General features: G+C 41.6%; 1 protein-coding gene across 1 annotated transcript in view; it reads right to left on the bottom strand.

Moving 5' to 3' along the window:
• Positions 1–17,574, bottom strand: part of LOC129705418 (charged multivesicular body protein 3-like) — a 50,975-nt gene that overhangs the window by 27,527 nt on the left and 5,874 nt on the right. The window contains exon 2 of the mRNA XM_055649148.1: positions 16,611–16,750. Within this exon, the coding sequence (XP_055505123.1) occupies positions 16,611–16,750 (140 nt within the window). The remainder of the gene's footprint in view (positions 1–16,610; positions 16,751–17,574) is intronic.

The following is a 17,574-nucleotide window of genomic DNA, read 5'->3' as shown; positions in this document are numbered from 1 at the left end:
GATACCTTGTCGTGTGCATACTTCCTCTGTATTAACAAAGTTGGAAGGGTGGGGGCAGGCAGAGAACATCAGGACTATAACGATACGTGGTGACTCTGCATATTTTGTGCATTGTATGCAAAACTAATTTCACTGTACATGTGACAAGAGAGTATAGTTGAATTTCTCTGTTATACTGATGACAACTCTTTAAATAGTACTTAAATGTAGAGTGCTTTGGGATGTAGTCTTCAATGTTATTCCATCCCATTTCATTCTGACTCTCAATGAAGTTTTGCAAAAACCATTCAGGTTCTTTTTCAGGTGCTACGCTCCAATCGGATTTTAATCTCTACCACAGAACCAAAACTGCTGTTGTCAAATCACAAATGAGAGTGATAAAAGTACACTAGTTTCCTACATTCTGAGATATCTTCTAACGCTGAGCAGACTATCCCCTTTCAGTGCCTCAAGAATCACCTGCAATAACATCTTGTGCATAATTAACTCCAGTTAGCAAATCTGTGCACACAAACACACACACAAACTATTTCTCATTCACATATTGCCATTCAAAAATACATACCATCAATATCCATATGCAATGCTTACTGCTTCTAACTTTATCTCAGCACCCTCTCTATCACATTATCTCAAATGAGTCACAAATATTCCAGTAGTTTATTTTGTTAGAAAGACCAAGGACATTATTTCCAGACCCCGCCAATATCTCTTTTCCAACCAAATCTCTGATCTTGAAAGAAAAATCAGTTGGTTTGCTGCCTTGATTTCACATACAACCAGAATATGATAGATAGATAGGACAAATGCACAGTCTTTTACCCAGAGTAAGGGAATCAAGAACCAGAGGGCACAATTTAAGACGAAAGGGGCAAAATCTAATACAAACCTGAGGGGCAACTTTTTCACTCAGTGGGTAGTGGGTATGGAACAAGCTGCCAGAGGTAGTTGAGGCAAGTATTATGACAACATTTAAAATACATTTGGACACGTACGTGGATAGGGAGGGTTTAGAGAGATATAGGCCAAACGTAAGCTGGTGGGACTAGTGTAGATGGGGCATCTTGGGTTAGGTTGAAGGGCTTGTTTTTGTGCTGTGTGACTCAAGGAGCTTGGAATCAGAGAATCCGTGGCACATAATGTCAACTGACATCCTCAACCTTGCCTCGAGACATGTCAATTCCAACAGCTCTCATGAGTGGAGGCAGATACAATAGACACATGGAAGAGGATTTTAATATGGCACATGGAAGTGCATGGAATAGAGGGATATGGAATATGTACAGGCGGATGAGTTCAGTTTAACTTGGCATCACGATAGGCACAAACATTGTGGACAAAGGGCTAGTTTCTGTGCTGTACTGTTCTATGTTCCCTTCATGACCTTCCTAATCTGTAACACTAATTTCCTCATTGCTACAACCCTGAAAGATCTGTGCTCCTCCATGTCTGGGGTCTTGATCCTTGATTTTAATCTTCCACCATTGAGGAAATGCCCTCAAATGCCATGGAGTCATGTTCTCCATAATTTGCAGATATGCAAATTGTTTGGTTGAAACAGATAGGTAGATATTCTGTGAGAAGGTGGAGACAAAGGAAGAAGGTGAAATTGGCAGCCAAATAGTGGAGCCAAAGAAGAGATTGGAATTTAAAACAATATGCTGGAAGCCAAATAGGTCAGACAAATTAATATTTTCAGTTTGATTACTTAAAAAAAAAAAAATCAGAACTGCGAATCATTAGACATGAAATGAAACATGATGATAAGGGACTGAGTGGAGAGCACAAAGGGAATGTCCAATATTCAGATTAAAAATTGAGCTTGCATTTACTTTTTGTGTATGAAAATGTCCCAAGACGTGTCCATTTGTTGGAAAAGTGCTTTCTACACCACAACATTATGTTACTAACCTGTGTCATCAGCAACATTAGATACAACTTAATGTTATTCGTAAATATTTGGAATAATTGAAAACAATAGTTACTTCTCATTTGAACATATAATTTCAACTCCTTGTTTTGTACTGTTTAACCTAATCCCATTAGGACAATAATTTGCCTTCAACTTCTTATGTCTATTTAATTTTAATAAAGTCACTTATTTGGAAACTTAAGATACCCACTGGAAGTCTATTAGTCTCACATTTATCTCTCTTTGGAAAGGTTTGACCCCAAAAGAATTGTCTCACCTTCTACAAAAATAAGTGTCAACTTGCAAAAAAAAGGTACACCCTTATCAAAGGAAAGTGTTTATTGTTCAGTTGTTACAAGGAAATGTAGAAAATAAATACAGTTTACCGTGAAAATGATTTGCTACGTATTCCGTATTATTGCCTTGTAAATTTACCGTGACCCCAGAGCATAACTTCAACATCCAAAGGATAGAAGCATACATTACTGCACATGACATCACCAAATCCAGTACAGGAGATGTGCTATTGTTTAACAAGATAAAATGCAATAAGGGTACTAACAGATTGCAAGGTCCAAAGGATCCTTTCACGGAAGTCACTATTTTTTTGCCAAATGAGAAAAGGCATCTGGCAGACTCAAATTTCTAAAGAGCCCCTATCTTTTTATATATTTTACTTTCAGTTCTTCATTTCACTTATGATATATAAACTTTGACAATCTTGGCTTTATCTATGGCTAACATAATTGCTACACAAACTTACGTATTTTTAATCAGTGCCATCTATATTATGGGACATTGGCCACCTTAAAAATATTTAATTTTTAAAATAATGATTTGAGTAAAGAATATAGATAATTGAGCATGTATATTGATAATAAATGCAGCTTAATAATTATCCAGTAGTTGGGGGTTAAAGTGCAATATAAGCATCTTAGTATAGTGTGAAATCTTTCACTGAACCAAGTTTTTATTCCAATTTCAAATAACGTCTGAATGTCGTGGGTTTCTTGAAATTGTCTGCAAAAAAATGCTTCAAAATGAATGATATATGTTAATTTTTTATTGACCCCTTTTACAATAAGATTTGCACCTCAAAATGATCATGAGCTGTCCCCAGATCTAGGTAAAGAAATACGCCCAATATTCTGTAACCAGAAAAGGAAATTATTTTGAATAAGACTGTAAATTGATTCTTTTAATATTTAATTAATGTAATATTTCTCCAACAAATGCCAAATTGAAAGGTCTTTTTCATTCTCCGGTTGGTCATATTTTAATGGTTGAACATACCAAAACAGAATGAACAAGATTTATTGTGCTATTGTTGTAAAGCATCCAGAAATAAACAAGACTGGCATTAGACTCATCAGTCAACATAGTGTAGTTATACCATGGATCAGCTCAAAATAAATTCTACATAAAAACTAAATTGAAACCACATAAAAGCACGAACATGAACAACAAACACCACAATGCATATTAAGTATTAGATATTTAAGAGCCAGAAATATTGTCTTAAAACATTGTTGAATGATTGTTCTTATCTGACAAAACAATGCTTCTTTTTGTAGGAAGCCCATCGACACACAGGGCAGCAGTGTCTTCCTCCTGCCAGCCAGACCACAATACATTGCTGGTGGAACACGTGACCACAGGGTAGTCCCATTATTAAGCAGCCATTTCTGAAATTCTCCAAGCATACCACACATTCCGAGCAATGCAGCATGTTACTGGGCCAAGCAGACCAATCTGGCTCATCATCTTCAGTGACGTTCGTGTTTCTGTGCAATTTTGGTGTGCTTTGACAAACGTTGCTGGAGTTTACTTCACTGATATTCAAGTCTTCATTAGCTTGCACTTTTCCTTGTGCAGGTGCCAGGCATCCGCTAGCTTCTTCATTAGCACTTTTTCCTGATTTATTGCACACTTCATGGCTTTCATTTTCAGAATCACTTTCAGTCTCCTGCCAGCTTTCAATCACTTCATCTTCAGAATGCCCCGTAATACTTTTAAATAGCCAGGTTGGTAGGTTCCTGATGTAATCCGTTGGTATCAATGGATGCAACCAAAGATCTGGGAATGCAAGTCTTTCCAATAACAAATTAGGATCTTCATCCCAATCTAAATTATGAGGATAGTGCTGAAATGACGCAATTGGATGGAACAGGTAGCTTGTATACCAGTCCCACAGGCTTGACAGCCATTCAAGATTATTCACATTCACTTCATCGTCGTTATTATTACGTCTTCGTTTCTTCTCAAAGTAATCTATTAGCAAACCATGACCCAGGTATGTGCTGAGAAACAGAGCAGGGTGAGAAGAGTAGAAAGTCCAATCAACTCGAACCCAAGATGCTAAAGTGGTCGTGTTGGCGTATCTCAAAAATTTTAAACTATATTCATAAAAGCTTTCCAAATATGGCAACTGCAAAAAACCAATTATGGGTAGCCAGGACATTATTAATAAGGAGTTATAAGTTCCTAATGTGCTTATAAGAACCACAAATCGTTTTATCGTTGCACCTTGTGTTATAAATAAGTCCATCCATGCCATTAAATTAACCAAAACTAGACTCAAGACAAAGAGATCATTTACTTCAGGTTGTAACGATCGAAGAAATACATCCATTGCATGATGTGATATAAACTCCCCTGTGGTGTTTCCATATTTATAGATACCTTCAGGAGTTTTCACAATATATGCTGGGAACTGGTCAATGCCAATCTCCTTCATGTGGCTGTCACTGTTCCAGTTCTGTACATCAACAAATATGAATTCCACGCGACCTGTAAATTTTTACACTGAGGACAGAATAGAATGCAGGTGGCTGGTCCAGGCTCGCAAACAAATACATCTTTACCAGGTATCGATCACTTTTATTCCATTCTTCCATTAGCTGATTGGGACTTCTGATTGTTTTTATTCGAGATGCCACATGGGTGTTTATCCATTTGAAAATATGCTCAACTTCAATTCTACGTCCACTGTACTCCTTAAGCATTACTTTCCCTTTTGAAGTGTTAGTTTGTGGAATGGACATTATGAGTGTGGATTTCAACCAATCTCTTTTGCTACAGTACCTATAGAGGAAAAAGGCAAATAAAACATAAATACATTTTGTAATTATTTGCATATCATACAAAAAATAGGCTTAGTTATCTGCTAAATCATTTGTAAATATTTCTCACTTCCTGGAAACAATTTGTGCATTCATGCAGTTGCTTTAGCAGTGAGAATATCACATAGATGGAACTAGGTAGTAGAACAGCAAAGGAAATGATGAAAGGCTCTTTTCAAAAGGTAGAATTTGAGCAAGCATTGGAGAAGTAAAGGCGAGATAGTTTGATGCAGAGCTGATACAGAATAGCTAATTCATGATGTTAGAGCCAAAAGGAAATGGCTGACTTTTAGAGTTTGTTAGAGCCATACAACACAGAAACAGGCCCTTTAACTGATGATGATACTTTATTGTCACTTATACCCAAAACAGTGAAATTCTGTGCATACAAAGTACACAAAAGAATCGCCACAAAGGCACGGACAGTTTACAAAAAGTACTCATTCCCTCTGCTCCACCCCCCTCCTCCAGGCCCCCTTTAGTTCTTGGTGGCGCCCCCCCCATGCCTTGTCCCCCATTATTCTCAGCACCCCACTCCCCCCCCTCCCCCACCTCCACGCTGGGTCCCCATTTATTCTCAGAGGCGTTGAACAGTGTCCCCCCACCCACATCACTATTCTAGTTCCAGTTTCTGAAATAGCATCACAGATCTCTATACTAGTCCAATTCTGACCACTTGTACACTCCTGAAGCGAATCTCCCCATTTTTGGCAACTGTGCTCTCTCTCAGCCGATTTGATTAACAGTCAAAACACTACTTTCACACACATCTTCAAACTTCATTAATACTAACCTGATATCTGATCACTTTCCAGATATCTTTCTTGACCAATAAAATACAATTCTTTTTTAATTTAAGGGGTGTGGGTTTCACAGGGTCAGGTGCTACATAATTGCCCAACCCTAACTGCCCGTGGGAAGGTGGTGGTGAGCTGCTTGATCCATCGCAATCCTTGAGATGTGGATGCAGCCACAATGCTGTTAGGGAGAGTTCCAGGTTTATGACCCAGTGAAAGTGACGGAAGAGTGATATATTTCCAAGTCAGGATAGTGTGTGGTTATAGCGGGCAACTCCTAGTTGGCAGAGGTTGTGGAATCCATGTCCAGTTTAGCCAGGGCTCCTCAATGCAATGATCAATAGAATCCTGCCTTGATATCAAGCACAGTTACTCTTACTTTACTTGAGTTCAGCTCTTTTGACTAAATTTAAACCGAGGCTGTAACAAAGTCAGGAGCTGGGTGACTGATGGAACACAGACTGGGCTTCCGCAAGTAGATTGTTGCCAAGTGTCACTTCACAGCACTAGCAATAAATCCTTCCATCATGTAGAGTGGATAAGTGAGAACCAGTGGATGTGTTATATCTGGACTTTCAGAAGGCTTTCGAAAAGGTCCCACATAAGAGATTAGTATACAAACTTAAAGCACATGGTATTGGGGGTTCAGTATTGATGTGGATAGAGAACTGGCTGGCAGACAGGAAGGAAAGAGTAGGAGTAAACGGGTCCTTTTCACAATGGCAGGCAGTGACTAGTGGGGTACTGCAAGGCTCAGTTCTGGGACCCCAGCTATTTACGATATATATTAATGATTTGGACGAGGGAATTGAATGCAACATCTCCAAGTTTGCGGATGACACGAAGCTGGGGGGCAGTGTTAGCTGTGAGGAGGATGCTAGGAGGCTGCAAGGTGACTTGGATAGGCTGAGTGAGTGGGCAAATGCATGGCAGATGCAGTATAATGTGGATAAATGTGAGGTTATCCACTTTGGTGGCAAAAACAGGAAAGTAGATTATTATCTGAATGGTGGCCGATTAGGATAGGGGGAGATGCAACGAGACCTGGGTCATTAAAAGTAGGCATGCAAGTGCAGCAGGCAGTGAAGAAGGCGAATGGTATGTTAGCATTCATAGCAAAAGGATTTGAGTATAGGAACAGGGAGGTTCTACTGCAGTTGTACAGGGTCTTGGTGAGACCACACCTGGAGTATTGTGTACAGTTTTGGTCTCCTAATCTGAGGAAAGACATTCTTGCCATAGAGGGAGTACAGAGAAGGTTCACCAGACTGATTCCTGGGATGTCAGGACGTTCATATGAAGAAAGACTGGATAGACTCGATTTGTACTCGCTATAATTTAGAAGATTGAGGGGGGATCTTATAGAAACTTACAAAATTCTTAAGGGATTGGACAGGCTAGATGCAGGAAGATTGTTCCCAATGTTGGGGAAGTCCAGAACAAGGGGTCACAGTTCAAGGATAAAGGGGAAATCTTTTAGGACCGAGATGAGGAAAACGTTTTTCACGCAGAGAGTGGTGAATCTCTGGAATTCTCTCCCGCAGAGGTTGGTTGAGGCCAGTTCATTGGCTATATTTAAGAGGGAGTTAGATGTGGCCCTTGTGGCTAAAGGGATCAGGGGGTATGGAGAGAAGGCAGGTACAGGATACTGAGTTGGATGATCAGCCATGATCATATTGAATGGCGGTGCAGGCTCGAAGGGCCGAATGGCCTACACCTGCACCTATTTTCTATGTTTCTATGTTTTTATGTTGCTGATGATTAGAGTAAACTAGTGGCGTGAAAATCGGCCAGGTTGGATTTTTCCTGCTTCTTGTGGACATTCATACATGGGACAATTTTATACTTTCTTAGGTAGATGCCAGTGTTGCAGCTGCACTCAAACACCCAAGAGCATGGCAAATTCTGCAGAAGTCTTCAGTACTCTTGTCGAAATGTTGTCAGAGACCAGAGGCTTTGTTTTGTTCAATGCCTTTAACCATTGCAGAGTGAAGACTGGCATCTATCATGCAGGAGACCACGGGAAGGGGCTGAGAGGGATCATTCACTCGTCACTCTGGTTGAAGATTCTTACAAATGCTTCAGCTTTCTATTTTGCACTGATGGGCTGTGAACCCCATTGACAAATTATTTGACAATAATCCTGTCAAGTGCTTAATCCTGTTAAGACTACACTTCTTCCACTCTGCTTCCTGTAAGGATTCTATCCCTCTACTCCCAATTCCTCCGTCTACGCCGCATCAGCACCCAGGTTGAGGTGTTCCAAACCAGGGCATTGGAGATGTCCTCATTCTTTAGGGAATAGATGAGGCCAGGGTCTCCTCTATATCCCGTAGCTCCGCTCTCACTCCCCATCCCCAAACTCGTAACAAGGACAGAGTCCCTCTAGTCCTCACCTTCCATCCTACCAGCCGTCACCCGACCAACAGATAATCCTCCAACATTTTTGCAACCTCCAACGGGATCCCACCACTGGCCACATCTTCCCATCTCCTCCCCTTTGGACTTTCCGCAGAGAACGCTCCCTCTGTAACTCCCTGGTCAATTCGTCCCTTCCCACCCAAACCACCCCCTCCCCTGGTACTTTCCCTTGCAACTGCAGGAAATGCTACACTTGTCGCTTTACCACCACCCTCCACTCCATCCAAGGACCCAAGCAGTCTTTCCAGGTGAGGCAGAGGTTCACCTGCACCTCCTCCAACCTCATCTATTGCATCCACTGTTCCAGGTGTCAACTGCTCTACATCGGTGAGACCAAGCGCAGGCTTGGCAATCGCTTCACCCATCACCTCCGCCTGGTTCACATTAACCAACCTGATCTCCCGGTGGCTCAGACCTTCCCTTCCCATTCCGAATCCGACCTTTCTGTCCTGGGGCCTCCTCCATGGCCAGAGTGAGTCCCACCGCAAATTGGAGGAGCAGCACCTCATATTTCGCTTGGGTAGTTTACACCCCAGCGGTATGAATGTTGACTTCTCCAATTTCAGGTAGTCCTTGCTTTCTCCCTCCTTCCCCTCCCCTTCCCAGTTCTCCCACAGCCTACTTCTGCCTCCGCCCCTTCCTTTCTCCCCCCCACCCCCCATCAGTCTGAAGAAGGGTCTCGACCCGAAACATCGCCTATTCTTTCGGTCCATAGATGCTGCCTCAATATATTTGATGACTGCATATAATACTGTTCTTTGAACAAATTGGAATTTATAATGAAAATTATAGGCCCAAAATGCAGATGTTAAAAGAGATTATGAAAAACATGGCTAAAAATATCACAGTTAGGTGGGTTGAAAGATGAGTAGATTGCAGTAGTAGTCTTGATTATAGGTCGATTGCAAGAATATTTTGTTCTGTTCTGAATCAAAGAAGAGGACAAGGTTTATTGTTGTAATGCTGTTCGGTATGGGGAAGTTGGTCATGAGGGTGTGGAGTTTAGGCAGGGACTGAATGCAACAACTTTCCTATAGTTGAATTTGGGCAAAAATTGTTTATTAAAAATTTACAATTTCTCTGACTGCAGGGGAGATCAAGTGGTTAAAACTAGCAGCATAGAACTGGAGACAAGTGCCAGATAACACTAAAAAAAAATGTCCATGTGTAGAAATCGTTGCTCAGAAGATGGCTGTTAGCCCATGATGAAGATTATAATCTAACTACAGCAGCACAAAGTGGCATTGGATGTTTTCCTGAAATATCGCAGTCCCTGTGGTGAAGCTATTCAAACGTTACTGCTCAGATCAGATTGTTTATTGTGCAATGGGGATTCCTTGGATGCAATGAAATTCCTTGTTCACGTGAAGTTTACAGAGTAAACAGAATGCATAGAGTAATCATAAACACAATAATACACAAGTACAGAGCTGAAGAATGGCAAGATATTGTAGTGCGTTCTGCAGTAGTACAAAACATATTACAGTACAATACTGGAATAACCAAATGAGCTCCAAGAATGTGTGAAAAAGTTGATTGATTCAAGAGTCTGATAGAAGAAGCTATTTTAAAATCTGAACATCTGGACTTTCAAGCTCCTGCATCCTCTCCATGAAGGTAGAAAAGAGAGAAGAGAACAGCCAAGGTGTAGAGCAAGCTTGATGATACTTCAGGCCTTCCTAATGCCACACACCATGAAGATGGACCAAATAGAAGGAATTAACGAGTCTGCGATGGACTGGGTTCATTCAGCACTCTCTGCAGGTTCAGGCAGTCAAGAGCAGAGTGCTCGCCATACCAGGCTGAGTTACACCCCATCAGAATACCCTCAACAGCACAAGTGCAGAATTTCGAGACAATCCTTGTGCACATGCCATATCTTCTCAGGAGCCTAAGAAGGTAAATATACCAATGAGCTTTCTTGATAGTTGAATCAGGGACCAGGTTAGGTAGTTGGTGATACGGATGCCTGAGAACCTGAAGCCGTCAAGCATCTCTACAGAAGCTGTTGATAAGGACGGGGTTGTGTTTCACACAAAGGGTGGTGGGTGTATGGACCAAGTTGCCAGAGGAGGTAGTTGAGGCTGGGACTATCCAAATGTTTAAGAAACAGTTAGACAGGTACATGGATAAGACAGGTTTGGAGGGATATGGACCAAATGCAGGCAGGTGGGACTAGTGTAGCTGGGTGGTGTGGACAAGTTGGGCCGAAGGGCTTGTTTCCACACTGTATCACTCTATGACTTTATCTATTCCTTCCTTTGGTCAACAACCATCCTTTTTGTCTTGCTGGTGTCAAGGGCAAGGTTGTTGTGCTATGACACAAAGTTCTTGATCTCTTGCCTGTACATTGTTGATCTGGCCTCATTATATGATCATCCTCATCGTCAAACATAAAAGGTTGGCATTGTACTTGGCCTTAGTTTAAACTTACAGGGATTAGAGCAGGCAGCTGGCACACAACTCCGAGAAGTGCCAATGTTGAGGATCAGAGTGGAGGCAATTAAATGACCAGTTCTCACCGACTGATGTCTGCCAGTCAGGAAATCCAGGCCAGTTCTAAATGGATGTCCCGATGCCATGGTATAGAAGATGAGAGATTAATTTAATCTGAATGATGGCATTGAAGGTCGAAGTGCAAGTAATGAATAGCATCCATACATAGATATTTCTTATTCTTGAGGTGATCCAGACCTGAATGTAGTGCAAGATCATCTATCCTCCATAGGTCCTCAATAGACCTATTTTATTGTGAGCCAATTGCAAAGGGTCTAGAATTTCCAGAAGACTGTTGCAAATGTGGGCCATTATCAATCTTTCAAAGCGCTTCATTATGGTCAGTGTTAGAGGTACTGGGTGGTAATTATTGGAATTGCTTTCTGAATTTATCTTGGGCACTGGAATGATGGAGGTTTCTTTGTAAAAAATTCTTAAATATTGGAATAAGCTGCCCAAAGGAGGTGGTTAAGGCATAACAACATTTAAACGACACTTGACTACATGGTATACAGATAGGAAAGGTTGGTTGATGGATACGGGCTAAATTAGATTAGCTTTATAGGGCATCTTGAATCTGCATGAACGAGATGGGCCGAAGGGCCTGTTTCTGTGCTGTATAACTAGGCCCCCCCCCCAAAAAAAAATGAAGATAGTCACGGTGTTTGTAACTGAATGGCAAAATCTCCATTATGTGCATATGGATAATGTCATGTCGGCATATGGATGAGCTGACTCCAGGGTTAATTCTTCAGAGGCAAGGAAGCTACTGCAGGAGATGAGCTTCATATATTCAACCTATTAGAGGCAGAAACTCGTGGCTTATTTTTGACAGCCAAGTGCTGCGTTTTAAACTGGCTGGAAGCCATATTCTCGCTTTCAATCTACAATTGCTTATACCTTAGTGGTATTGAATATTCAAATTTGTTTTAAACTTCCTATTGTTCACACACCAAGTGATTCATAGCAGTGAGCAGATATTATGCAATCTAATATAACATTTATTTTATTTTAATTGGACACAGCTCTGATTCAATAAGAAATGCTGAGGTGAAAAGGGATTTATTTGCTGCCGTAGTTCTTCCTGTGGGGGGGGAGAGAATCACAAGCATCGGCAGCATTGTATTTCCACCTTTTAAAAAATTCATATGACAGATGGTCTCCCTATTGCTTATACATGCCAGGAAGGTTATTTTAATATTCCGTGTGTGTGTGTATTTTACCTCCCCACCCCCCAGTATCAACCAGTGCCTTAGTCATTGTGCAAACATAATAGTCAGAGTGATACAGTGTGGAAACAGGCCCTTTGGCCCAACTCGCCCACACCAGCCAACAATGTCCCAGCTGCACTAGTCCCACTTGCCTGCGGTTGGTCCATATCCCTCCAAACCTGTTCTATCCTTGTACTGATCTAACTGTTTCTTAAACGTTGGGACAGTCCCAGCCTTAACTACCTCTTCTAGCAGCTTGTTCCATACACCCACCACCCTTTGTGTGAAAACGTTACCCCTCGGATTCCCATTAAATCTTTTCCCCTTCACCTTGAACCTATGTCCTCTGGTCCTCGATTCCCCTACTCTGGGCAAAGACTATGCATCTACCCGATCTATTTCTCTCATGATTTTGTACACCTATATAACATCTCCCCTCATTCTCCTGCGCTCCATGGAATAGAGACCCAGCCTACTCAACCTCTCCCTATAGCTCACACCCTCTAGTCCTGGCAACATCCTCGTAAATCTTTTCTGAACCCTTTCAAGCTTGACAATATCTTTCCTATAACATGGTGCCCAGAACTGAACAAAATATTCTAAATGCGGTCTCACCAACTACACCGTGACCTCCCAATTATTGATTCCGCTTGGGGAGTCTGCATCCTGACGACATGAACATTGAATTCTCCCAATTATGTTAGCTCTTGCTGTTCCTCCCCTTCCTATCACTCCCTCAGCCCTCTGGCTCCTCCTCCTTTTTCCTTCTCCCCCCCCCACCTCCAGTCTGAAGAAGGGTTTTGGCCCAAAACTTTGCCCATTTCCTTCGCTCCATAGATGCTGCTGCACCCGCTGAGTTTCTCCAGCATTTTTGTGTACCTTGCACTGAGAATATTTGCTTTTGTCACATCCTTCAGAAAACAGAAAAATTACCATTCTGAATGACAGGCAATAGATTTCTGCAATATAACCAAATATGCTGTGTAGGGTTTCAGAATAAAGACACTAAAAAGCTTACCTGGGATCATTGGAACAAATGAAAGCTCCAGTACGTATACCAAACTGGGACACTTTCTTCACCATCTTGTGCCACTGTTCCTTGCCCAACAAAGGATCTTTATCTTTAGCCACAACCTGTGAAATAACATGTGGTTATTTAAAAACAACTGTGATATTATTTTATAGTAATATTTTATCCTACTTCTGAGGAGGAAAGTAAATATCTGAAATATTAATTGCCACAAATGCTGCCTGACCTGCTATACATTTCCAGTACTGTATTTTATGTTTTTAATCCAGAACAATAGCTTGACCTTAAACACCAGTTCAGGTAGTTAGATTCAGAATTTATGACTTAAATTTACAAACAATGTCCACTGTGCCTGCAAGTTGAAAATAAGCTACCCAACCTAATCCCAATTTCCATAATTGTCTGTAGTTCTGCATTCTCTAAGTATACCATTACTGTCCCATTCACAGCACAATCCAATTGCCTTATCCACCTCTCCAAATGACATATGTTGAAAGAATGGGTCGACTGGGTTTGTATTCACTGGAATTTAGAAGGATGAGAGGGCCACTCATGCTCGAACCCTCGTCAGGAGATACGAGGGTGGGCATGTGACGTCATGGGCTAGAGGGAGTGTCCTGGTACTAAAGGTCTCTCACCGCAAGACCTTGAGCAGTTAACCGGTAGCTGAGCCCGAGAGAACAACCTCGCTCAACTACAGCAACATTGTATTATAGTTAGCGCACCAACCACCACTGAATAAACGACTCTTTGAACCGGCCTGACGTCTCACCTTTATTCACCATGTATGGTGCCGCTACAGGATCTTATAGAAACATATAACATTCTTAAAGGATTGGACCGGCTAGATGCAGGAAAAATGTTCCCAATGTTGGGGGAGTCCAGAACCAGGGGTCACAGTTTAAAAATAAGGGGTGGACCATTTAGGACTGAGATGAGGAAAATCTTTACCCAGAGAGTTGTGAATCTGTGGAATTCTCTGCCAAAGAAGGCAGTGGAAGCCGATTCACTGGATGTTTTCAAGAAAGAGTTAGATTTAGCCCTTAGGACTAAAGGAATCAAGGGATGTTGTGAAAAGCAGGAACGGGGAGCTGATTTTAGATGATCAGCCATGATCATATTGAAAGGCGATGCTGGCTTGAAGGGCCGAATGGCCTACTCCTGGCACCTATTTTACTATGTTCTATGTTTTCTATAAATCTCTCATTCTGGAATAAATTCCATTTGCTGCTTTTCTATTTAAATGACTATACCATAAATATTTCCCTGCAACTCAAAGCTTTCCCTCTGGCTTTCGACCGGATGGCTATTTTTTGCATCAGCTACAAAATTCGTAAATATGGGTCCCATCTTCAAAAATGAAGATACAAAGTTCCACGGACCATTTTTGATCTGTTCTGAAACTCTCCCATGGATGTCATGGGATTTTACTTCATTGACCAATCTGCTAAAGGTCATTTTATGACAATAGTCAATAGGTGCAGGAGTAGGCCATTCGGCCCTTCGAGCCAGCTCCGCTATTCAATGTGATCATGGCTGATCATCCCCAATCAGTACCCCGTTCCTGCCTTCTCCCCATATCCCCTGACTCCGCTATCTTTAAGAGCCTATCTAGCTCTCTTGAAAGTATCATGAGAACCGGCCTCCACCGCTTTCTGAGGCAGAGAATTCCACAGACTCACAACTTTGTGTGAAAAAGTGTTTCCTCGTCTCCGTTCTAAATGGCTTACCGATTATTCTTAAACTATGGCCCCTGATTCTGGACTCCCCCAACATCAGGAACCCTTCTAAACTCCAGAGTGCATAAGAACAGCCGCTCCATTGTCTCAGCATATGACAGTCCCGCCAACACGGGAATTAACCTTGTAAACCTACGCTGCCCTCCCTCAATAGCAAGAATGTCCTTCCTCAACTTAGGGGACCAAAACTGCACACAATACGCCAAGTGTGGTCTCACTAGGGCCCTATACAACTGCAGAAGGACCTCTTTGCTCCTATATGCGACTCCTCATGTTATAAAGGCCAACATGCCATTCGCTTTCTTCACAGCCTGCTGTACCTGCATGCTTAATTTCATAGACTGATGAACAAGGACCCACTGTACTTCCCCTTTTCCCAACTTGACGCCATTTAGATAGTAATCTGCCTATGAAGAGCTTGATAGCAGTTCCTTTCACATAGGTCTCAGCAAAGCATTGGACACTATGAGACATATAGCATGGACACAGGCCCTTTGGCCCAACGTGTTCACACCAATCCGCATGCCCCAACTGTACTGGTCCAATCTGCCTCCGTTTGGCCTATTATCCCTCTAAATTAGACCATAATTCATTATATTTCTACTTTGCATCCGAATTGTTTACACCAAATAGATTCATGAAAAACTGCTGCTGATGACATTTATCTCTACTGCAGGGGATTTTAAAATAAATTTATCATTAAAATGCACTCTGGACTTGGGTACAATATTTGAAAAATAAAGCATCTAATTGATTCAAGATTCATTTTTTATGTAGGAGTACAACATGAAAGATCTTTAGGTGCTAACCTATCAAACACTAAACAGTGCTTCCAAAAGACTGACTGTCTCCAAGGAAAATTGGGAAAACAAGGAAGGCACTACTCATTAAAACACGAAAACAAAGACACTTTCCAGCTTCAGCTCTATGTAATATTTTACTTTTATTGCAGAAAAAAAGTAAATTTAAAATACTTAATTCAAAGACCTGACTATGCATCACTAGAGATGACCTATGGTTACTTTTAAGCACCTTTACATCTTATAATGTTAGATGCTTTTGGAATTTGAAACCAATAACAGTTTCAACATGATTACTAACCCTATTATTTATCTTAACAAGGCAGCATCTCTGGAGAGAAGGAATGGGTGATGTTTTGGATCGAGACCCTTCTTCAGACTTGAGTCACCCATTCCTTCTCTCTAGAGATGCTGCCTGTTCCGCCGAGTTACTCCAGCTTTTTGTGTCTATCGTCAGTTTAAACTTAATTCCTTCCTACACATTTATCTCAACTTTTGTTCAAAATGTTTCCCTCTCCAAAATCAAATTGGAAATGGCTCCTGTGAATTACAGTTTCCATCATTTGGTCCATGCTGAAAAATATAATTTCATGTCTGCCCTTTCCTAACTCCAATATAATCTAGGAATCACAAGAAACTGCAGATGCTGGTTTACAAATATAACCATTCCTTTTCCTCCCCTTTCATACCTCCAACAATCAATGGTCCTTGTGAGTGATGTGAACATTTAAATGAACTGTCTGATACTAGAACTGTCTGATACTGCCTGAAGAAGGGTCTCGACCCGAAACGTCACCCATTCCTTCTCTCGAGAGATGCTGCCTGACCCACTGAGTTACTCCAGCATTTTGTGTCTGGCACTAGATATATATATAGTTTCCTTTTATTGAAGGTCCTCAACTTCCATGCCCCTTTTTAACATGAGGGTGACTACTATGCACTGTTCAGACTCAAATAGTATGAAAAACACATAGAGCTGAATGTGGTCATCACTATGAATTTTGTGAACTCTGAGCATTTGAGTTGGTGATAAATTTTGTGAGCCTTAATACAGCATTTAACAAAAACACAGAAGTAATTACTTGGACCAGCCATATCCCATCCTTAGTGTCTTCCACCTGTTCGTAGAAATGCATCTCGCCACTGAAGTCAGTGCTAATGGTAGATTCCGATGCTTCCTCTTCGCGAAGTGCAGAATAAAGCTCGCCTTCCATCAAATCACCTGAGAAAAAATAGTACAGAAACACCAAAACAGTAGTTTAAATATTGTGGATAAAGGGATGTGAGATTAGTGTAGTGCCAAGCTGAAAGATCAACCATTAATTTTGAATCATGGAATTGGCCCAAGAGGCCACAGAGCTAAAACATTTTTATTGCTTACTAGACTAAGTGGGACTCGTTGGGTCCCAGCATCACACGGGAGGGCTGGTCACCAACGCAATATTCCACCTCTCCACCAATTCCAATATTGCTCGCCAGCGGGGGGGGGATGCTAATGTTGGTTGTTGCGGGCTGAAGGTATTGGTTTCCAGAAGGCTAGTATAGACATTGTGGGCCGAATGGATTCTTGGGCTGGCAGCCAACTGTTGCAACGATTTTAAAAGCCAAGCCAAGGCAAACAATTGGGCAGCAAGCAGCCACCTGACAAGCAAAATTCATTTTGTGAACACAAACTTAAAAAAAAAAAAATGCGAGGCAAACAATTGGGCCGCAAGCAACCACCTGGCAACCAAAATTCATTTTGTGAACACAAACTTTTTTTAACAAAAGGGGAGGCAAACATTTGGGCAGCAAGCAGCCACCTGACAACCAAACAATTGGGCAGCAAGCAGCCACCTGACAACCAAAATTAATTTTGTGAACACAAACGTAAAAAAAAGGCGAGGCAAACAATTGGGCAGCAGCCACTTTACAGCCGCATCGAGGGGACTCACCGTGGAGTAGACGTGCATTCAGTGTTATTTGAAGCTCAGAGAGCCGTGACCCTCTCGCTTCCTGGGTCTGGCAGAGACTGAGTGAGGCACGACACTTCCGGGTTTCATAATC

The sequence above is a fragment of the Leucoraja erinacea genome, chromosome 1, assembly GCF_028641065.1.
Source record: "Leucoraja erinacea ecotype New England chromosome 1, Leri_hhj_1, whole genome shotgun sequence".
Classification (NCBI taxonomy): Eukaryota; Metazoa; Chordata; class Chondrichthyes; order Rajiformes; family Rajidae; genus Leucoraja; species Leucoraja erinaceus.
Note: the sequence above shows the minus strand (reverse complement) of the source record. Positions and strands in the feature narration are given on the sequence as shown.